General features: G+C 54.2%; 1 protein-coding gene across 3 annotated transcripts in view; it reads left to right on the plus strand.

Annotated features, from left to right (window-relative positions):
* Positions 1-22535, plus strand: part of shroom2a (shroom family member 2a) — a 247364-nt gene that overhangs the window by 181390 nt on the left and 43439 nt on the right. For all 3 annotated transcript variants that reach the window (XM_041211557.1, XM_041211560.1, XM_041211559.1), the window contains one exon: positions 2322-2453. In XM_041211557.1, coding sequence (XP_041067491.1) covers positions 2322-2453 — 132 coding nt within the window. The remainder of the gene's footprint in view (positions 1-2321; positions 2454-22535) is intronic.

Genomic DNA, 22535 nt, shown 5'->3' on the forward strand with positions numbered 1-22535 from the left:
AATTTTTAAACAAAGCTTTTCTGCCAACAGTTCAGATCCACCTTTATAATGGGACTTTGCTGTTCACCGCCAGCCACAAAAAGCTGCTGTGATTGAGGCCTCCATCCAACAGATGGCGCCACATCGGCTCCAGTGTGCGTTTCCCAGCATTTTGGGTTTTAGAATGAGCACCTCTGTCTCTCCTATTCTATTGAAGCTTTTCTCCTTGAAATCCCTGTAGGTTTTCACCTTACAGATGCATCCTTCGAAATTCCTGTGACTGATCTAGAGTATCCTATTTCTACGTTTTTGTGTCTCAACGTTTCCCGTTTCATTTTTATCTGGAACCCTTGTCACACAATCTCCACTATCATGAGCAGCATCACAGGTGGTTTACCAGTAACACACAAAGTCATGTGGGTAGCTCACACTTGTTACAATTTCCCTGTCCAATTTTTCTCACCATACTTTGCTATTAATGCCAGTATTTTTATTAAACAACACGCAGCAGCTCGCTGGAGGAGTATAAGAATGATACCAGGGCTAAAAGAATTAAATTATGAGGACAGAATGCTCAGGCCAGCCTTGGATATAGAAGATAATGGGTGGTCCAATTGAAGGGTTAAAGATGATAAAGGGTTTCAAAAAGGGTAAATAGAGACAAACTATTTTCTCTAGTAGGTGAGTCCTGAATAAGGACTCCGGGAAATAAAGCCAAGCCATTCAGGAGTGATGCCAAGAAGCAATTCTTCACACACAGGGTAGTGGAACTCTGCCCCACCCCCGCCCCTCAAACAAAAAAGGTTGCTGAGGCTCGGGGTCAATTGGCAATTCCAAAATGGGATTGGTGGATTTTGGCTAGATAAGATTACTAAAGGATAAAGGCAGGTAAGTAGAATTAAGATCAGTCATGATCTAATTGGATGGCAGAACAGGTTTCAGAGACTGAATAGTCTACTCCAGTTCCTGTCTTCCACTAACAGGTTGGAGAGGCTGAATAGTCTACTCCAGTTCCTGTGTTCCAGTAACAGGTTGGAGAGGCTGAATGGTCTCCTACAGTTCCTATGCTCCCGCATAGAATAGGTTGAACCATCCAAGAAACTTGCTAAAATAGACTTTGTGTGTTGGTGTGAGGCATGGGTATTTTCCAGGAAGGTATTGTAGTTCTCACTCGGGTTAGGTGTTCATGACAATGCCAGGCTCCATTGAAGGTCCCCAGTGGTCAGAAATGCACAGACCATGAATGGAGCCTTGTGATCTTCAGAAACATTATCACCCTTCATCTCTCTGAAGATTTTTTTTTTTGCCCATTCACCCGGATTCGTTTGAAGGTCCGGATCAAAGAAGCTGGAGAATAGGTTGACCCCTCCCTCTCCGCCTTTACTGACTGATGTCAAGCTCCCTCTGCTTGAACGGACAAGTGCTTGTTGAACATGGCAGTTAATTCTTTGGACACGATACAAGGACTTTTAAGTGCAGGTGCGAAGAGTAATTCCATAGCCATGGTAATTGAAAGAGAAGTCTGAAATTCCATCTGAGTGTAAACCCCTTCGTTGAGCTAGTCAACTGAGAGTGTTTGACAGCCAGAGTCACCATGTGAAAGGGCTAATCTGACAGAAGTTGACCTTGTGATATTTCTGTGTAGCCTAAAGCATTTTGTCCTTTTTCCAGTTAATGACCTGTCATTAGAGGTGAAGTACACCTATTGCTCATTACTCTGCCAGATCAAAAGCGCCCAGTGAGTTTAGGCCTCTCAAGATAGCCACTCTTGAACCCTGTTATTAATAACTATTTCTTACTGATTTTAAAAATGTCAGGTGAAAATTGATACCTGAAGCTAATGTGATTTATAGTCACTTTCACTTTATTTAAATAAAATAGCAGAAGTGTTTTTATTGTAAGACTCACTGGTCTGTCTAACTTGAGGTAGGTCTCACTTGCATTTTACAGAGCGAAGTTTGGTTCTGTTCTGCAGTTGAATGCTGTGAAGTGTTTGTGACAGCGCTAGCCTCCTGAATTAAAGTCGGCGTATTTTGAAAATACCCTGCATACTAAATAACAGTAAGCCAAAATGATTGACAGCTAAGCCCCTGCCATGAGTGCTTCATTGCTGCCCTCCCTGTAAGCTTTGGTTTAAGAGAGGTGTTACTTGACTAGCACATGCCTGCCTAGTTAATCAGAGCATCGCTCTACCCTTTTCTTTGAATTGTGTGATGCTGCACATTCCTGGGCAGTTTTTGTATTGAATGGATTTAGATTTTTAAAAAATATGTTTAAAAAAAACCTGGTTTAATTTGCTATTTTTTTTCACTTGTAAATTTTTCTTGCCTGCCCCCCCTCAGGTGTAACGAACCAGCGAGTAGGCCCCACTCTTGGCATTCAACAAAGTTCACAGACAGCCAGCCGGAATCCGCCATGATGCAGCTGTCGTCCAGTGGGGTGTGTTCATCGTGGCACTCAAGGTATCACACCACGTAAGTGTCTCAATCCACCATGTTTCTTTCCTGCTGTCATTGCCTGCAAACCTCGCATTTTAAACTCAGGGGGGAACACTTTACCTGTTGGTCTTTAGGCCATGTATGTTTTTGTTTAATTGGTGAAGAAGATTAATAGAAATGTAAAGGAGAAAGGTCTAGCAGGGCAGCCGATCCACCATCAACTGTTTGACACTGTTGCAAAAAGTTAAAATGACCCCCCCCCCCAACAGCACCACCCTGGCCTTGGGTTTGAATTCCGTGTCGAGAAACCTGTTTGTGGCCTTGATGTTCACCCCTGTTGCACCCTCCGCCAGCGTTCTTCCAAATCTGGCCTTCTTGCTTCTCCTTCTCTCTTCACTCGGCCTTCAGTTGGTGCAGCCATCACCGGCCCTGGCCCCTGAAATTCCTCTCCAAGCCTTTTAGGAGATCAAAGCGAGTCAAGTAGGCCACATAACAACAAAGTAATGTGACAGGATTGCTTCCTTTTTACAGCAGGGGGTGACTGCTCCGGCGAGATACAGGTTCCACTCCCGCCTGACAGAATTCAGAGATTCCGCATCTACCACATGAGCCAGCAGGCTGTTCTACGGGTTCACTATTGTCTGGCAAATTCTCCTGGCTCCTTCACATAAACACACTCTAGCCCCTTTGTTATTTTTATGGAACGTTGTTCAAATTGCCCCTAAGTCCGTCTTCTGTAAAGTGTTGAGATCTAGCTGGAGGAGCTTATCTGGGAGCTAGTGTTTTAAAGTGGGAATCCGACCTGCGAACATTAAAAAGCCCTTGTTTCTTCTTCCACCTTCTGATGCCACTTCAAAACCATTTCGTTTGTGATCTCCACGACTGCTGGTTTTACGTTTTCACCCCTCTGCCAATGTTTCCTGTAGTAACTTGCATTTCATACAGCATTAATCATTGATGTAGAAAACCCATTGAAGTCCAAGCTTCAATCGTCGGGTCTGTGCTGAATTACCTGGCCTCACTGAGAGGTGGTGGTGGGAGCACTAAGTGTACCTTAGTGACTCCTGCCTAAGGAGAGCAAATACAAGCTTCTGATCTTTGTGTGTTGTCAATTGATGATTGGATTTGAATTAATTGAGATGAGGCCATACCCCGTTGAATAGCCTGGCAACATTAACTATCCAGAATCATGGAAAAAGGCTATTGGGGCAGACTATTGCTGTCACCTGGGGAACTATATACTGTATGTTAAAGGGAAGACTTCAGGGAGAGGGGAGATAGTGTTTGGTCTTTAGTTCCTGGCATATCAAGAGGAGGGATGGCACCTACTTTACATCACCAAAGTTAATGACCCAAAAAGATTTTTTACAGAGTTTGGTCATACTGGTGGTCACAATACCACAAGAGGTATGTTGTCCAGATCATTCCTGCCAGAGTAGTTCCTGCTGCATTCCAGAATTTCAGATTTAATCGACCCCCATATCAATGGATATGGAGAAACTTGGGTAATGGAGTTCAAGAACAGCTCAGGACCTCAGTGAAAGTAGAGCAGGTTTGATGGGCTAAATGGTATACTCCTGTTCCTGTCTTCCTTTGTGACCAGCTGTTGCCTTACAGTTTTCTGGAGTAATTATGAGAAGATGGCTCGAGTGGAGAAATCTTTGAGTTTGCTTTATCATACCTCATGGTGCTGGTTCTGTGCAGGAGCTTGATGTGCTGCTGGTTCTGTCCAGGTGCTCGATGTGCTGCTGGTTCTGTCCAGGAGCTCGATGTGCTGCTGGTTCTGTCCAGGAGCTCGATGTGCTGCTGGTTCTGTGCAGGAGCTCGATGTGCTGCTGGTTCTGTGCAGGAGCTCGATGTGCTGTCTGGTTCTGTGCAGGAGCTTGATGTGCTGCTGGTTCTGTGCAGAAGCTCGATGTGCTGCTGGTTCTGTCCAGAGCTTGATGTGCTGCTGGTTCTGTGCAGAAGCTCGATGTGCTGCTGGTTCTGTCCAGGAGCTCGATGCGCTGTCTGGTTCTGTGCAGGAGCTCGATGTGCTGCTGGTTCTGTGCAGGAGCTCGATGTGCTGCTGGTTCTGTCCAGGAGCTCGATGTGCTGCTGGTTCTGTGCAGGAGCTCGATGTGCTGCTGGTTCTGTCCAGGAGCTCGATGTGCTGCTGGTTCTGTCCAGGAGCTCGATGTGCTGTCTGGTTCTGTGCAGGAGCTCGATGTGCTGTCTGGTTCTGTGCAGGAGCTCGATGTGCTGCTGGTTCTGTCCAGGAGCTCGATGTGCTGCTGGTTCTGTCCAGGAGCTCGATGTGCTGCTGGTTCTGTGCAGGAGCTCGATGTGCTGCTGGTTCTGTGCAGGAGCTCGATGTGCTGCTGGTTCTGTGCAGGAGCTCGATGTGCTGCTGGTTCTGTCCAGGAGCTCGATGTGCTGTCTGGTTCTGTGCAGGAGCTCGATGTGCTGCTGGTTCTGTGCAGGAGCTCGATGTGCTGTCTGGTTCTGTCCAGGAGCTCGATGTGCTGCTGGTTCTGTGCAGGAGCTCGATGTGCTGCTGGTTCTGTGCAGGAGCTCGATGTGCTGCTGGTTCTGTTCAGAGAGCTCGATGTGCTGCTGGTTCTGTGCAGGAGCTCGATGTGCTGCTGGTTCTGTCCAGGAGCTCGAGTGCTGCTGGTTCTGTGCGGAGCTCGATGTGCTGCTGGTTCTGTCCAGGAGCGCGATGTGCTGCTGGTTCTGGTGCAGTTAGAGGGAGCTCGATGTGCTGCTGGTTCTGTCCAGGAGCTCGATGTGCTGCTGGTTCTGGCCAGGAGCTCGATGTGCTGCTGGTTCTGTTCAGGAGCTCGATGTGCTGCTGGTTCTGTTGCAGGAGCTCGATGTGCTGCTGGTTCTGTCCAGGAGCTCGATGTGCTGCTGGTCTGTCCAGGAGCTCGATGTGCTGCCTGGTTCTGTGCTGAGCTCGATGTGCTGCTGGTTCTGTCAGGAGCTCGATGTGCTGCTGGTTCTGTCCAGGAGCTCGATGTGCTGCTGGTTCTGTCAGGAGCTCGAATGTGAGTCTGTGTCAGGAGCTCGATGTGCTGCTGGTTCTGTCCGGAGCTCGATGTGCTGCTGGTTCTGTCCAGGAGCTCGATGTGCTGCTGGTTCTGTGCAGGAGCTCGATGTGCTGTCTGGTTCTGTCCAGGAGCTCGATGTGCTGCTGGTTCTGTCCAGGAGCTCGATGTGCTGCTGGTTCTGTGCAGGAGCTCGATGTGCTGCTGGTTCTGTGCAGGAGCTCGATGTGCTGTCTGGTTCTGTGCAGGAGCTCGATGTGCTGCTGGTTCTGTGCAGGAGCTCGATGTGCTGCTGGTTCTGTGCAGGAGCTCGATGTGCTGCTGGTTCTGTCCAGGAGCTCGATGTGCTGCTGGTTCTGTGCAGGAGCTCGATGTGCTGCTGGTTCTGTCCAGGAGCTCGATGTGCTGCTGGTTCTGTCAGGAGCTCGATGTGCTGCTGGTTCTGTGCAGGAGCTCGATGTGCTGCTGGTTCTGTGCAGGAGCTCGATGTGCTGCTGGTTCTGTCCAGGAGCTCGATGTGCTGCTGGTTCTGTCCAGGAGCTCGATGTGCTGTCTGGTTCTGTGCAGGAGCTCGATGTGCTGCTGGTTCTGTGCAGGAGCTCGATGTGCTGCTGGTTCTGTCCAGGAGCTCGATGTGCTGCTGGTTCTGTGCAGGAGCTCGATGTGCTGCTGGTTCTGTGCAGGAGCTCGATGTGCTGCTGGTTCTGTGCAGGAGCTCGATGTGCTGCTGGTTCTGTGCAGGAGCTCGATGTGCTGCTGGTTCTGTGCAGGAGCTCGATGTGCTGCTGGTTCTGTCCAGGAGCTCGATGTGCTGCTGGTTCTGTCCAGGAGCTCGATGTGCTGCTGGTTCTGTGCAGGAGCTCGATGTGCTGCTGGTTCTGTCCAGGAGCTCGATGTGCTGCTGGTTCTGTCCAGGAGCTCGATGTGCTGTCTGGTTCTGTGCAGGAGCTCGATGTGCTGCTGGTTCTGTGCAGGAGCTCGATGTGCTGCTGGTTCTGTCCAGGAGCTCGATGTGCTGCTGGTTCTGTCCAGGAGCTCGATGTGCTGCTGGTTCTGTCCAGGAGCTCGATGTGCTGCTGGTTCTGTGCAGGAGCTCGATGTGCTGCTGGTTCTGTGCAGGAGCTCGATGTGCTGCTGGTTCTGTCCAGGAGCTCGATGTGCTGCTGGTTCTGTGCAGGAGCTCGATGTGCTGCTGGTTCTGTGCAGCAGCTCGATGTGCTGTCTGTTTCTGTGCAGGAGCTCGATGTGCTGCTGGTTCTGTGCAGGAGCTCGATTGTGCTGCTGGTTCTGTGCAGGAGCTCGATGTGCTGCTGGTTCTGTGCCGGAGCTCGATGTGCTGCTGGTTCTGTGCAGGAGCTCGATGTGCTGCTGGTTCTGTCCAGGAGCTCGATGTGCTGTCTGGTTCTGTGCAGGAGCTCGATGTGCTGCTGGTTCTGTGCAGGAGCTCGATGTGCTGTCTGGTTCTGTCCAGGAGCCTTGATGTGCTGCTGGCTCTGTTCCAGGAGCTCGATGTGCTGCTGGTTCTGTCCGGTGCTCGATGTGCGGCTGGTTCTGTCCTGGAGCTCGATGTGCTGCTGGTTCTGTGCAGGAGCTCGATGTGCTGCTGGTTCTGTGCAGGAGCTCGATGTGCTGCTGGTATGTCGCAGGAGCTCGATGTGCTGTGGTTCCTGAGTCAGGAGCTCGATGTGCTGCTGGTTCTGTGCAGGAGCTCGATGTGCTGCTGGTTCTGTGCAGGAGCTCGATGTGCTGCTGGTTCTGTGCAGGAGCTCGATGTGCTGCTGGTTCTGTGCAGGAGCTCGATGTGCTGTCTGGTTCTGTCGCAGGAGCTCGATGTGCTGCTGGTTCTGTGCAGGAGCTCGATGTGCTGCTGGTTCTGTCCAGGAGCTCGATGTGCTGCCTGGTTCTGTCAGGAGCTCGATGTGCTGCTGGTTCTGTCCAGGAGCTCGATGTGCTGCTGGTTCTGTGCAGGAGCTCGATGTGCTGCTGGTTCTGTGCAGGAGCTCGATGTGCTGCTGGTTCTGTCCAGGAGCTCGATGTGCTGTCTGGTTCTGTGCAGGAGCTCGATGTGCTGCTGGTTCTGTGCAGGAGCTCGATGTGCTGCTGGTTCTGTGCAGGAGCTCGATGTGCTGCTGGTTCTGTGCAGGAGCTCGATGTGCTGTCTGGTTCTGTCCAGGAGCTCGATGTGCTGCTGGTTCTGTCCAGGAGCTCGATGTGCTGCTGGTTCTGTGCAGGAGCTCGATGTGCTGCTGGTTCTGTGCAGGAGCTCGATGTGCTGCTGGTTCTGTGCAGGAGCTCGATGTGCTGCTGGTTCTGTGCCAGGAGCTCGATGTGCTGCTGGTTCTGTCCAGGAGCTCGATGTGCTGCTGGTTCTGTGCAGGAGCTCGATGTGCTGCTGGTTCTGTGCAGGAGCTCGATGTGCTGCTGGTTCTGTGCAGGAGCTCGATGTGCTGCTGGTTCTGTCCAGGAGCTCGATGTGCTGCTGGTTCTGTGCAGGAGCTCGATGTGCTGCTGGTTCTGTGCAGGAGCTCGATGTGCTGCTGGTTCTGTCCAGGAGCTCGATGTGCTGCTGGTTCTGTCCAGGAGCTCGATGTGCTGCTGGTTCTGTCCAGGAGCTCGATGTGCTGCTGGTTCTGTGCAGGAGCTCGATGTGCTGCTGGTTCTGTGCAGGAGATCGATGTGCTGCTGGTTCTGTGCGGAGCTCGATGTGCTGCTGGTTCTGTCCAGAGCTCGATGTGCTGCTGGTTCTGTGCAGGAGCTCGATGTGCTGCTGGTTCTGTGCAGGAGCTCGATGTGCTGTCTGGTTCTGTCCAGGAGCTCGATGTGCTGCTGGTTCTGTGCAGGAGCTCGATGTGCTGCTGGTTCTGTGCAGGAGCTCGATGTGCTGCTGGTTCTGTGCAGGAGCTCGATGTGCTGCTGTTCTGTCCAGGAGCTCGATGTGCTGCTGGTTCTGTGCAGGAGCTCGATGTGCTGCTGGTTCTGTGCCGGAGCTCGATGTGCTGCTGGTTCTGTGCAGGAGCTCGATGTGCTGCTGGTTCTGTGCAGGAGCTCGATGTGCTGCTGGTTCTGTGCAGGAGCTCGATGTGCTGCTGGTTCTGTCCAGGAGCTCGATGTGCTGCTGGTTCTGTGCAGGAGCTCGATGTGCTGCTGGTTCTGTCCAGGAGCTCGATGTGCTGCTGGTTCTGTGCAGGAGCTCGATGTGCTGCTGGTTCTGTCCAGGAGCTCGATGTGCTGCTGGCTCTGTGCAGGAGCTCGATGTGCTGTCTGGTTCTGTGCAGGAGCTCGATGTGCTGTCTGGTTCTGTCCAGAGCTCGATGTGCTGCTGGTTCTGTGCAGGAGCTCGATGTGCTGCTGGTTCTGTGCAGGAGCTCGATGTGCTGCTGGTTCTGTGCAGGAGCTCGATGTGCTGCTGGTTCTGTGCAGGAGCTCGATGTGCTGCTGGCTTCTGTGCAGGAGCTCGATGTGCTGCTGGTTCTGTGCAGGAGCTCGATGTGCTGCTGGTTCTGTCCGGTGCTCGATGTGCTGTGGTTCTGTGCCAGGAGCTCGATGTGCTGCTGGTTCTGTGCAGGGAGCTCGATGTGCTGCTGGTTCTGTGCAGGAGCTCGATGTGCTGCTGGTTCTGTGCAGGAGCTCGATGTGCTGCTGGTTCTGTGCAGGGAGCTCGATGTGCTGCTGGTTCTGTCCAGGAGCTCGATGTGCTGCTGGTTCTGTCCAGGAGCTCGATGTGCTGCTGGTTCTGTGCAGGAGCTCGATGTGCTGCTGGTTCTGTCCGGTGCTCGATGTGCTGCTGGTTCTGTCCAGGAGCTCGATGTGCTGCTGGTTCTGTCCGGTGCTCGATGTGCTGCTGTTTCTGTCCAGGAGCTCGATGTGCTGCTGGTTCTGTGCAGGAGCTCGATGTGCTGCTGGTTCTGTGCAGGAGCTCGATGTGCTGCTGGTTCTGTGCAGGAGCTCGATGTGCTGCTGGTTCTGTGCAGGAGCTCGATGTGCTGCTGGTTCTGTGCAGGAGCTCGATGTGCTGCTGGTTCTGTCCAGGAGCTCGATGTGCTGCTGGTTCTGTGCAGGAGCTCGATGTGCTGTCTGGTTCTGTCCAGGAGCTTGATGTGCTGCTGGTTCTGTGCAGAAGCTCGATGTGCTGCTGGTTCTGTCCAGGAGCTCGATGTGCTGCTGGTTCTGTCCGGGAGCTCGATGTGCTGTCTGGTTCTGTGCAGGAGCTCGATGTGCTGCTGGTTCTGTCCAGGAGCTCGATGTGCTGCTGGCTCTGCGCAGGAGCTCGATGTGCTGTCTGGTTCCGTGCAGGAGCTCGATGTGCTGCTGGTTCTGTGCAGGAGCTCGATGTGCTGCTGGTTCTGTGCAGGAGCTCGATGTGCTGTCTGGTTCTGTCCAGGAGCTCGATGTGCTGCTGGTTCTGTCCAGGAGCTCGATGTGCTGCTGGTTCTGTGCAGGAGCTCGATGTGCTGCTGGTTCTGTGCAGGAGCTCGATGTGCTGCTGGTTCTGTCCAGGAGCTCGATGTGCTGCTGGTTCTGTGCAGGAGCTCGATGTGCTGCTGGTTCTGTGCAGCAGCTCGATGTGCTGTCTGGTTCTGTGCAGGAGCTCGATGTGCTGCTGGTTCTGTGCAGGAGCTCGATGTGCTGCTGGTTCTGTGCAGGAGCTCGATGTGCTGCTGGTTCTGTCCGGGAGCTCGATGTGCTGCTGGTTCTGTGCAGGAGCTCGATGTGCTGCTGGTTCTGTCCAGGAGCTCGATGTGCTGTCTGGTTCTGTGCAGGAGCTCGATGTGCTGCTGGTTCTGTGCAGGAGCTCGATGTGCTGTCTGGTTCTGTCCAGGAGCTTGATGTGCTGCTGGCTCTGTCCAGGAGCTCGATGTGCTGCTGGTTCTGTCCGGTGCTCGATGTGCTGCTGGTTCTGTCCAGGAGCTCGATGTGCTGCTGGTTCTGTGCAGGAGCTCGATGTGCTGCTGGTTCTGTGCAGGAGCTCGATGTGCTGCTGGTTCTGTCCAGGAGCTCGATGTGCTGCTGGTTCTGTGCAGGAGCTCGATGTGCTGTCTGGTTCTGTGCAGGAGCTCGATGTGCTGCTGGTTCTGTGCAGGAGCTCGATGTGCTGCTGGTTCTGTGCAGGAGCTCGATGTGCTGCTGGTTCTGTGCAGGAGCTCGATGTGCTGCTGGTTCTGTCCAGGAGCTCGATGTGCTGCTGGTTCTGTGCAGGAGCTCGATGTGCTGCTGGTTCTGTCCAGGAGCTCGATGTGCTGCTGGTTCTGTGCAGGAGCTCGATGTGCTGCTGGTTTCTGTCCAGGAGCTCGATGTGCTGCTGGTTCTGTCCAGGAGCTCGATGTGCTGCTGGTTCTGTCCAGGAGCTCGATGTGCTGCTGGTTCTGTGCCAGGAGCTCGATGTGCTGCTCGGTTCTGTGCAGGAGCTCGATGTGCTGCTGGTTCTGTGCAGGAGCTCGATGTGCTGCTGGTTCTGTCAGGAGCTCGATGTGCTGCTGGTTCTGTGCAGAGCTCGATGTGCTGCTGGTTCTGTCCAGAGCTCGATGTGCTGCTGGTTCTGTGCAGGAGCTCGATGTGCTGCTGGTTCTGTCCAGGAGCTCGATGTGCTGCTGGTTCTGTGCAGGAGCTCGATGTGCTGCTGGTTCTGTCCAGGAGCTCGATGTGCTGCTGGTTCTGTCCAGGAGCTCGATGTGCTGCTGGTTCTGTGCCAGGAGCTCGATGGTGCTGCTGGTTCTGTGCAGGAGCTCGATGTGCTGCTGGTTCTGTGAGGAGCTTCGATGTGCTGGTCTAGGTTCTGTCCAGGAGCTCGATGTGCTGCTGGTTCTGTGCAGGAGCTCGATGTGCTGCTGGTTCTGTGCAGGAGCTCGATGTGCTGCTGGTTCTGTGCAGGAGCTCGATGTGCTGCTGGTTCTGTCCAGGAGCTCGATGTGCTGCTGGTTCTGTGCAGGAGCTCGATGTGCTGCTGGTTCTGTCCAGGAGCTCGATGTGCTGCTGGTTCTGTGCAGGAGCTCGATGTGCTGTCTGGTTCTGTCCAGGAGCTCGATGTGCTGCTGGTTCTGTGCAGGAGCTCGATGTGCTGTCTGGTTCTGTCCAGAGCTCGATGTGCTGCTGGTTCTGTGCAGGAGCTCGATGTGCTGCTGGTTCTGTGCAGGAGCTCGATGTGCTGCTGGTTCTGTGCAGGAGCTCGATGTGCTGCTGGTTCTGTCCAGGAGCTCGATGTGCTGCTGGTTCTGTGCAGGAGCTCGATGTGCTGCTGGTTCTGTGCAGGAGCTCGATGTGCTGTCTGGCTCTGTGCAGGAGCTCGATGTGCTGCTGGTTCTGTCCAGGAGCTCAATGTGCTGCTGGTTCTGTCCAGGAGCTCGATGTGCTGCTGGTTCTGTCCAGGAGCTCGATGTGCTGCTGGTTCTGTGCAGGAGCTCGATGTGCTGCTGGTTCTGTCCAGGAGCTCGATGTGCTGCTGGTTCTGTGCAGGAGCTCGATGTGCTGCTGGTTCTGTGCAGGAGCTCGATGTGCTGCTGGTTCTGTCCAGAGCTCGATGTGCTGCTGGTTCTGTCCAGGAGCTCGATGTGCTGCTGGTTCTGTCCAGGTGCTCGATGTGCTGCTGGTTCTGTGCAGGAGCTCGATGTGCTGTCTGGTTCTGTCCAGAGCTCGATGTGCTGCTGGTTCTGTCCAGGAGCTCGATGTGCTGCTGGTTCTGTGCAGGAGCTCGATGTGCTGCTGGTTCTGTGCAGGAGCTCGATGTGCTGCTGGTTCTGTGCAGGAGCTCGATGTGCTGCTGGTTCTGTGCAGGAGCTCGATGTGCTGTCTGGTTCTGTGCAGGAGCTCGATGTGCTGCTGGTTCTGTGCAGGAGCTCGATGTGCTGTCTGGTTCTGTGCAGGAGCTCGATGTGCTGCTGGTTCTGTGCAGGAGCTCGATGTGCTGCTGGTTCTGTCCAGGAGCTCGATGTGCTGCTGGTTCTGTCCAGGAGCTCGATGTGCTGTCTGGTTCTGTCCAGGAGCTCGATGTGCTGCTGGTTCTGTGCAGGAGCTCGATGTGCTGCTGGTTCTGTGCAGGAGCTCGATGTGCTGCTGGTTCTGTCCAGGAGCTCGATGTGCTGCTGGTTCTGTGCAGGAGCTCGATGTGCTGCTGGTTCTGTGCAGGAGCTCGATGTGCTGCTGGTTCTGTGCAGGAGCTCGATGTGCTGCTGGTTCTGTCCAGGAGCTCGATGTGCTGTCTGGTTCTGTCCAGGAGCTCGATGTGCTGCTGGTTCTGTGCAGGAGCTCGATGTGCTGCTGGTTCTGTGCAGGAGCTCGATGTGCTGCTGGTTCTGTCCAGGAGCTCGATGTGCTGCTGGTTCTGTGCAGGAGCTCGATGTGCTGCTGGTTCTGTCCAGGAGCTCGATGTGCTGCTGGTTCTGTGCAGGAGCTCGATGTGCTGCTGGTTCTGTGCAGGAGCTCGATGTGCTGCTGGTTCTGTCCAGGAGCTCGATGTGCTGCTGGTTCTGTGCAGGAGCTCGATGTGCTGTCTGGTTCTGTCCAGAGCTCGATGTGCTGCTGGTTCTGTCCAGGAGCTCGATGTGCTGCTGGTTCTGTTCAGGAGCTCGATGTGCTGCTGGTTCTGTCCAGAGCTCGATGTGCTGCTGGTTCTGTCCAGGAGCTCGATGTGCTGCTGGTTCTGTCCAGGAGCTCGATGTGCTGCTGGTTCTGTCCAGAGCTCGATGTGCTGCTGGTTCTGTCCAGGAGCTCGATGTGCTGCTGGTTCTGTCCAGGAGCTCGATGTGCTGCTGGTTCTGTCCAGAGCTCGATGTGCTGCTGGTTCTGTCCAGGAGCTCGATGTGCTGCTGGTTCTGTTCAGGAGCTCGATGTGCTGCTGGTTCTGTCCAGGAGCTCGATGTGCTGCTGGTTCTGTCCAGGAGCTCGATGTGCTGCTGGTTCTGTCCAGGAGCTCGATGTGCTGCTGGTTCTGTCCAGGAGCTCGATGTGCTGCTGGTTCTGTCCAGAGCTCGATGTGCTGCTGGTTCTGTCCAGGAGCTCGATGTGCTGCTGGTTCTGTTCAGGAGCTCGATGTGCTGCTGGTTCTGTCCAGGAGCTCGATGTGCTGCTGGTTCTGTCCAGGAGCTCGATGTGCTGCTGGTTCTGTCCAGGAGCTCGATGTGCTGCTGGTTCTGTGCAGGAGCTCGATGTGCTGCTGGTTCTGTGCAGGAGCTCGATGTGCTGCTGGTTCTGTCCAGAGCTCGATGTGCTGCTGGTTCTGTCCAGAGCTCGATGTGCTGCTGGTTCTGTGCAGGAGCTCGATGTGCTGCTGGTTCTGTCCAGGAGCTCGATGTGCTGCTGGTTCTGTCCAGGAGCTCGATGTGCTGCTGGTTCTGTGCAGGAGCTCGATGATGCTGCTGGCTCGTGCAGGAGCTCGATGTGCTGTGGTTCTGTCAGGAGCTCGATGTGCTGCTGGTTCTGTGCAGGAGCTCGATGTGCTGCTGGTTCTGTCCAGGATGCTCGATGTGCTGCTGGTTCTGTGCAGGAGCTCGATGTGCTGCTGGTTCTGTGCAGGAGCTCGATGTGCTGCTGGTTCTGTGCAGGAGCTCGATGTGCTGCTGGTTCTGTGCAGGAGCTCGAATGTGCTGCTGGTTCTGTCCAGAGCTCGATGTGCTGCTGGTTCTGGCAGGAGCTCGATGTGCTGCTGGTTCTGTTCAGGAGCTCGATGTGCTGATGGTTCTGTTCACGGAGCTTCGATGTGCTGCTGGTTCTGTGCCAGGAGCTCGATTGCTGCTGTTTTCTGTCCAGGAGCTCGATGTCTGCTAGGTCTGTCCAGACGCTCTATTTTCACTTCTCTTTTCTGTCCAGGGAGGCTCGATGTGCTGCTGGTTCTGTGCAGGAGCTCGATGTGCTGCTGGTTCTGTCCAGAGCTCGATGTGCTGCTGGTTCTGTCCAGGAGCTCGATGTGCTGCTGGTTCTGTGCAGGAGCTCGATGTGCTGCTGGTTCTGTGCAGGAGCTCGATGTGCTGCTGGTTCTGTCCAGGAGCTCGATGTGCTGCTGGTTCTGTCCAGGAGCTCGATGTGCTGCTGGTTCTGTGCAGGAGCTCGATGTGCTGTCTGGTTCTGTGCAGGAGCTCGATGTGCTGCTGGTTCTGTGCAGGAGCTCGATGTGCTGTCTGGTTCTGTGCAGGAGCTCGATGTGCTGCTGGTTCTGTCCGGTGCTCGATGTGCTGTCTGGTTCTGTCCAGGAGCTCGATGTGCTGCTGGTTCTGTCCAGGAGCTCGATGTGCTGCTGGTTCTGTGCAGGAGCTCGATGTGCTGCTGGTTCTGTGCAGGAGCTCGATGTGCTGTCTGGTTCTGTGCAGGAGCTCGATGTGCTGCTGGTTCTGTCCAGGAGCTCGATGTGCTGTCTGGTTCTGTCCAGGAGCTCGATGTGCTGTCTGGTTCTGTGCAGGAGCTCGATGTGCTGCTGGTTCTGTGCAGGAGCTCGATGTGCTGCTGGTTCTGTGCAGGAGCTCGATGTGCTGTCTGGTTCTGTGCAGGAGCTCGATGTGCTGTCTGGTTCTGTCCAGGAGCTCGATGTGCTGCTGGTTCTGTCCAGGAGCTCGATGTGCTGCTGGTTCTGTGCAGGAGCTCGATGTGCTGCTGGTTCTGTGTAGGAGCTCGATGTGCTGCTGGTTCTGTCCAGGAGCTCGATGTGCTGCTGGTTCTGTGCAGGAGCTCGATGTGCTGCTGGTTCTGTCCAGAGCTCGATGTGCTGCTGGTTCTGTCCAGGAGCTCGATGTGCTGCTGGTTCTGTGCAGGAGCTCGATGTGCTGCTGGTTCTGTCCAGGAGCTCGATGTGCTGCTGGTTCTGTCCAGGAGCTCGATGCGCTGCTGGTTCTGTCCAGGAGCTCGATGCGCTGCTGGTTCTGTCCAGGAGCTCGATGTGCTGCTGGTTCTGTCCAGGAGCTCGATGTGCTGCTGGTTCTGTCCAGGAGCTCGATGTGCTGCTGGTTCTGTGCAGGAGCTCGATGTGCTGCTGGTTCTGTGCAGGAGCTCGATGTGCTGTCTGGTTCTGTGCAGGAGCTCGATGTGCTGCTGGTTCTGTGCAGGAGCTCGATGTGCTGCTGGTTCTGTGCAGGAGCTCGATGTGCTGCTGGTTCTGTGCAGGAGCTCGATGTGCTGCTGGTTCTGTCCAGGAGCTCGATGTGCTGCTGGTTCTGTCGCAGGAGCTCGATGTGCTGCTGGTTCTGTCCAGGAGCTCGATGTGCTGCTGGTTCTGTGCAGGAGCTCGATGTGCTGCTGGTTCTGTGCAGGAGCTCGATGTGCTGCTGGTTCTGTGCAGGAGCTCGATGTGCTGCTGGTTCTGTGCAGGAGCTCGATGTGCTGCTGGTTCTGTGCAGGAGCTCGATGTGCTGCTGGTTCTGTGCAGGAGCTCGATGTGCTGCTGGTTCTGTGCAGGAGCTCGATGTGCTGCTGGTTCTGTGCAGGAGCTCGATGTGCTGCTGGTTCTGTGCAGGAGCTCGATGTGCTGCTGGTTCTGTGCAGGAGCTCGATGTGCTGTCTGGTTCTGTCCAGGAGCTCGATGTGCTGCTGGTTCTGTGCAGGAGCTCGATGTGCTGTCTGGTTCTGTCCAGGAGCTCGATGTGCTGTCTGGTTCTGTCCAGGAGCTTGATGTGCTGCTGGTTCTGTGCAGGAGCTCGATGTGCTGCTGGTTCTGTCCAGAGCTCGATGTGCTGCTGGTTCTGTGCAGGAGCTCGATGTGCTGCTGGTTCTGTCCAGGAGCTCGATGTGCTGTCTGGTTCTGTCCAGGAGCTTGATGTGCTGCTGGTTCTGTGCAGGAGCTCGATGTGCTGCTGGTTCTGTCCAGAGCTCGATGTGCTGCTGGTTCTGTCCAGGAGCTCGATGTGCTGCTGGTTCTGTGCAGGAGCTCGATGTGCTGCTGGTTCTGTGCAGGAGCTTGATGTGCTGCTGGTTCTGTGCAGGAGCTCGATGTGCTGCTGGTTCTGTGCAGGAGCTCGATGTGCTGCTGGTTCTGTCCAGGAGCTCGATGTGCTGCTGGTTCTGTGCAGGAGCTCGATGTGCTGCTGGTTCTGTCCAGAGCTCGATGTGCTGCTGGTTCTGTGCAGGAGCTCGATGTGCTGCTGGTTCTGTCCGGTGCTCGATGTGCTGCTGGTTCTGTGCAGGAGCTCGATGTGCTGCTGGTTCTGTGCAGGAGCTCGATGTGCTGCTGGTTCTGTCCAGAGCTCAATGTGCTGCTGGTTCTGTGCAGGAGCTCGATGTGCTGCTGGTTCTGTGCAGGAGCTCGATGTGCTGCTGGTTCTGTCCAGGAGCTCGATGTGCTGCTGGTTCTGTGCAGGAGCTCGATGTGCTGCTGGTTCTGTCCGGTGCTCGATGTGCTGCTGGTTCTGTGCAGGAGCTCGATGTGCTGCTGGTTCTGTCCGGTGCTCGATGTGCTGCTGGTTCTGTGCAGGAGCTCGATGTGCTGCTGGTTCTGTGCAGGAGCTCGATGTGCTGTCTGGTTCTGTGCAGGAGCTCGATGTGCTGCTGGTTCTGTGCAGGAGCTCGATGTGCTGCTGGTTCTGTGCAGGAGCTCGATGTGCTGCTGGTTCTGTCCAGGTGCTCGATGTGCTGCTGGTTCTGTGCAGGAGCTCGATGTGCTGCTGGTTCTGTGCAGGAGCTCGATGTGCTGCTGGTTCTGTCCAGGAGCTCGATGTGCTGCTGGTTCTGTGCAGGAGCTCGATGTGCTGCTGGTTCTGTCCAGGAGCTCGATGTGCTGCTGGTTCTGTGCAGGAGCTCGATGTGCTGCTGGTTCTGTCCGGTGCTCGATGTGCTGCTGGTTCTGTCCAGGAGCTCGATGTGCTGCTGGTTCTGTGCAGGAGCTCGATGTGCTGTCTGGTTCTGTGCAGGAGCTCGATGTGCTGCTGGTTCTGTGCAGGAGCTCGATGTGCTGCTGGTTCTGTGCCAGGAGCTCGATGTGCTGTCTGGTTCTGTGCAGGAGCTCGATGTGCTGCTGGTTCTGTGCAGGAGCTCGATGTGCTGCTGGTTCTGTCCAGGAGCTCGATGTGCTGCTGGTTCTGTCCAGGAGCTCGATGTGCTGCTGGTTCTGTCAGGAGCTCGATGTGCTGCTGGTTCTGTGCAGGAGCTCGATGTGCTGCTGGTTCTGTGCAGGAGCTCGATGTGCTGCTGGTTCTGTCCAGGAGCTCGATGTGCTGCTGGTTCTGTCCAGGAGCTCGATGTGCTGCTGGTTCTGTCCAGAGCTCGATGTGCTGTCTGGTTCTGTGCAGGAGCTCGATGTGCTGCTGGTTCTGTCCAGGAGCTCGATGTGCTGCTGGTTCTGTCCAGGAGCTCGATGTGCTGCTGGTTCTGTGCAGGAGCTCGATGTGCTGCTGGTTCTGTCCAGGAGCTCGATGTGCTGCTGGTTCTGTCCAGGAGCTCGATGTGCTGCTGGTTCTGTGCAGGAGCTCGATGTGCTGCTGGTTCTGTCCAGGAGCTCGATGTGCTGCTGGTTCTGTGCAGGAGCTCGATGTGCTGCTGGTTCTGTCCAGGAGCTCGATGTGCTGCTGGTTCTGTGCAGGAGCTCGATGTGCTGCTGGTTCTGTCCAGGAGCTCGATGTGCTGCTGGTTCTGTGCAGGAGCTCGATGTGCTGCTGGTTCTGTGCAGGAGCTCGATGTGCTGCTGGTTCTGTCCAGGAGCTCGATGTGCTGCTGGTTCTGTCCAGGAGCTCGATGTGCTGCTGGTTCTGTGCAGGAGCTCGATGTGCTGTCTGGTTCTGTCCAGGAGCTCGATGTGCTGCTGGTTCTGTCCAGGAGCTCGATGTGCTGCTGGTTCTGTCCAGGAGCTCGATGTGCTGCTGGTTCTGTGCAGGAGCTCGATGTGCTGCTGGTTCTGTGCAGGAGCTCGATGTGCTGCTGGTTCTGTCCAGGAGCTCGATGTGCTGCTGGTTCTGTGCAGGAGCTCGATGTGCTGCTGGTTCTGTGCAGGAGCTCGATGTGCTGCTGGTTCTGTCCGGTGCTCGATGTGCTGTCTGGTTCTGTGCAGGAGCTCGATGTGCTGCTGGTTCTGTCCGGTGCTCGATGTGCTGCTGGTTCTGTCCAGGAGCTCGATGTGCTGCTGGTTCTGTGCAGGAGCTCGATGTGCTGTCTGGTTCTGTGCAGGAGCTCGATGTGCTGTCTGGTTCTGTGCAGGAGCTCGATGTGCTGCTGGTTCTGTCCGGTGCTCGATGTGCTGCTGGTTCTGTCCGGTGCTCGATGTGCTGTCTGGTTCTGTGCAGGAGCTCGATGTGCTGCTGGTTCTGTGCAGGAGCTCGATGTGCTGCTGGTTCTGTGCAGGAGCTCGATGTGCTGCTGGTTCTGTGCAGGAGCTCGATGTGCTGCTGGTTCTGTGCAGGAGCTCGATGTGCTGTCTGGTTCTGTGCAGGAGCTCGATGTGCTGTCTGGTTCTGTGCAGGAGCTCGATGTGCTGCTGGTTCTGTCCAGGAGCTCGATGTGCTGCTGGTTCTGTCCAGGAGCTCGATGTGCTGTCTGGTTCTGTGCAGGAGCTCGATGTGCTGTCTGGTTCTGTCCAGGAGCTCGATGTGCTGCTGGTTCTGTCCAGGAGCTCGATGTGCTGCTGGTTCTGTGCAGGAGCTCGATGTGCTGCTGGTTCTGTCCAGGAGCTCGATGTGCTGCTGGTTCTGTCCAGGAGCTCGATGTGCTGCTGGTTCTGTGCAGGAGCTCGATGTGCTGCTGGTTCTGTGCAGGAGCTCGATGTGCTGCTGGTTCTGTCCAGGAGCTCGATGTGCTGCTGGTTCTGTCCAGGAGCTCAATGTGCTGCTGGTTCTGTCCAGGTGCTCGATGTGCTGCTGGTTCTGTCCAGGAGCTCGATGTGCTGTCTGGTTCTGTCCAGGAGCTCGATGTGCTGCTGGTTCTGTGCAGGAGCTCGATGTGCTGCTGGTTCTGTGCAGGAGCTCGATGTGCTGCTGGTTCTGTGCAGGAGCTCGATGTGCTGCTGGTTCTGTGCAGGAGCTCGATGTGCTGCTGGTTCTGTCCGGTGCTCGATGTGCTGCTGGTTCTGTCCGGTGCTCGATGTGCTGCTGGTTCTGTGCAGGAGCTCGATGTGCTGCTGGTTCTGTGCAGGAGCTCGATGTGCTGCTGGTTCTGTCCAGAGCTCGATGTGCTGCTGGTTCTGTCCAGGAGCTCGATGTGCTGCTGGTTCTGTCCAGGAGCTCGATGTGCTGTCTGGTTCTGTGCAGGAGCTCGATGTGCTGCTGGTTCTGTCCAGGAGCTCGATGTGCTGCTGGTTCTGTGCAGGAGCTCGATGTGCTGTCTGGTTCTGTCCAGAGCTCGATGTGCTGCTGGTTCTGTGCAGGAGCTCGATGTGCTGCTGGTTCTGTCCAGGAGCTCGATGTGCTGCTGGTTCTGTGCAGGAGCTCGATGTGCTGCTGGTTCTGTCCAGGAGCTCGATGTGCTGCTGGTTCTGTGCAGGAGCTCGATGTGCTGCTGGTTCTGTCCAGGAGCTCGATGTGCTGCTGGTTCTGTCCAGGAGCTCGATGTGCTGCTGGTTCTGTGCAGGAGCTCGATGTGCTGCTGGTTCTGTGCAGGAGCTCGATGTGCTGCTGGTTCTGTGCAGGAGCTCGATGTGCTGTCTGGTTCTGTGCAGGAGCTCGATGTGCTGCTGGTTCTGTGCAGGAGCTCGATGTGCTGCTGGTTCTGTGCAGGAGCTCGATGTGCTGCTGGTTCTGTCCGGTGCTCGATGTGCTGCTGGTTCTGTGCAGGAGCTCGATGTGCTGCTGGTTCTGTGCAGGAGCTCGATGTGCTGCTGGCTCTGTCCAGGAGCTCGATGTGCTGCTGGTTCTGTGCAGGAGCTCGATGTGCTGCTGGTTCTGTGCAGGAGCTCGATGTGCTGCTGGTTCTGTGCAGGAGCTCGATGTGCTGCTGGTTCTGTCCAGAGCTCAATGTGCTGTCTGGTTCTGTCCAGGAGCTCAATGTGCTGTCTGGTTCTGTGCAGGAGCTCGATGTGCTGCTGGTTCTGTCCGGTGCTCGATGTGCTGTCTGGTTCTGTCCAGGAGCTCGATGTGCTGCTGGTTCTGTGCAGGAGCTCGATGTGCTGCTGGTTCTGTGCAGGAGCTCGATGTGCTGCTGGTTCTGTGCAGGAGCTCGATGTGCTGCTGGTTCTGTCCAGGAGCTCGATGTGCTGTCTGGTTCTGTCCAGGAGCTCGATGTGCTGTCTGGTTCTGTCCAGGAGCTCGATGTGCTGTCTGGTTCTGTCCAGGAGCTCGATGTGCTGTCTGGTTCTGTGCAGGAGCTCGATGTGCTGCTGGTTCTGTGCAGGAGCTCGATGTGCTGCTGGTTCTGTGCAGGAGCTCACTGTGTTGATGCTGAGACCCTAAAAGTGCTCTGTGTCCTCTTCCAGCACTAACTCCCCTAATATCCCTGTACATAATATCCTTTCTCCCCACATTACAGTTTACCTGCTTTCTTCTGGTTGTAAACTCCTGCCAACATTATGTCCACCAGTCTGTACTAATTTCCACCTAATTCCACCTCTATAACACCACTCCACCATATTTCGGCTCATCTGTTACTGAAACTTTCAGTTCTGTCTTCATTAACTTTAGACTTGACTATTCCAACACATTCCTGGCTGGCAGTCCAAATTTTTACCCTGTCTGAACTTGACATGATCCTGAACTCAGCTACCCTTGTCTTAACTCACAGCAAGTCCTGTTTCCCTTATCATCCCTGTATTCGCTTACTTACATTGGCTCCTGGTCCAGAAACCTTCTTGATATTAAAATTCTCATCCTTGTTTTCAACTCCCTTCATGGTCTCACCCCTCCCTATCTCTATAATCTCCTCCAACCCCCACAACCCTCTGAGATATCTCTGCTCCTCTAATTCTGACACTTTTGAGCATCCCTGCTTTTAATCACTCCTTCATTGGGTAGCTGTGCCATCAGTTGGCTTGGCCCCAAGCTCTAGAAATCCCCCCCTAAGCCTCTCCACCTCCTCTCTCACTTTTCTCCTTTGACACACTCCTTAAAACCTAGCTCTTTAATCAGGCTTTTGGTCATTACTCTAATATCGCCTTATGTGGCTTGGTGTCATTCTTTGTTTTTAATGCTTTTGTGAAATGCCTTGGGACATTTCATTATGTTAAAGGCTCTATATAAATGTAAGTTGTTGTTCCTGAAAATCCCTTCCAGAACGGTTTCTTGGTCGTATAATAACACGTCAAATAGATTACGATGTATCCAGACTCCTGACCGTCACATAAAAAGTACAACACAGAACGGGCCATTCGGTCTCACAGGTTTGTGATGGTGTTTACCCTCTACATGAGCAGTATCCTCATCCTTTGCCCTCTCTGTTTCCATATCCCATTGGCCATTTTTCCAACCGATCCTTGATATGTTCTCTGCTTCAATCAATAAATCATGTCACAGCCTCACAACTCACTGTGTAAAACATTTTCTCCTGCTCTCAGTCCCAATTCTATTACATTGAATCAATATATCTGTCTTCCCTTGATCTGGACTATCCCAGAGCACTGGAAGCAGTCTGCTTCTATCCGCTGTGTCCCATCCCTCCATCATTTTAAACACCTCTATTAAAGGTTCACTCCATTCCACATCATGTATTTTCATTTGGATGGGAATGTGATGGTCATCGTGGTATAGTATACAGCCCCTGTTTTCTTTGTGGAAATTCCATCATGTGCTACTGTGATCCCATCCATCTCTGCTATATCGACTCTGACTAGGCCTCTGCTGATTTTCCTTGGCTTATTCTACATTGCGACTCTCACTGTCTTAGTTTCTAAGATTTTTCCATTTGGTTTAATCTTGCGTCTGACCCCTGACTGGTAGAAAGGAGTCCTTACTGCATTTATTGCCTCTTTGTTCCACAGTGAGAGGTTGGCCTCTAACTCTGTTTTGTTCTGTTTTTCCTTTGACTATGAGAGATAAGAATTAACTGGGATTGTGAAACCTTTATAAATAATTGGTTTTAATGATGTTATGATACAACAGTTTTGTTAGTTAAAGATGCTTACAGCCTTATCTCGAAATTCAGAATGATCTGTTTTGAGGGACGGGAGGGTTAAATTCTACATTGACATCTTCTTAGAATGGTTCCAGTTTGGCCTCCTAGAAGTCACAGCTGTTTTTATATATTTGCTGCTGCTGCAGAATAC

The sequence above is a fragment of the Carcharodon carcharias genome, chromosome 18 (assembly GCF_017639515.1).
Source record: "Carcharodon carcharias isolate sCarCar2 chromosome 18, sCarCar2.pri, whole genome shotgun sequence".
In the NCBI taxonomy this organism is placed as follows: Eukaryota; Metazoa; Chordata; class Chondrichthyes; order Lamniformes; family Lamnidae; genus Carcharodon; species Carcharodon carcharias.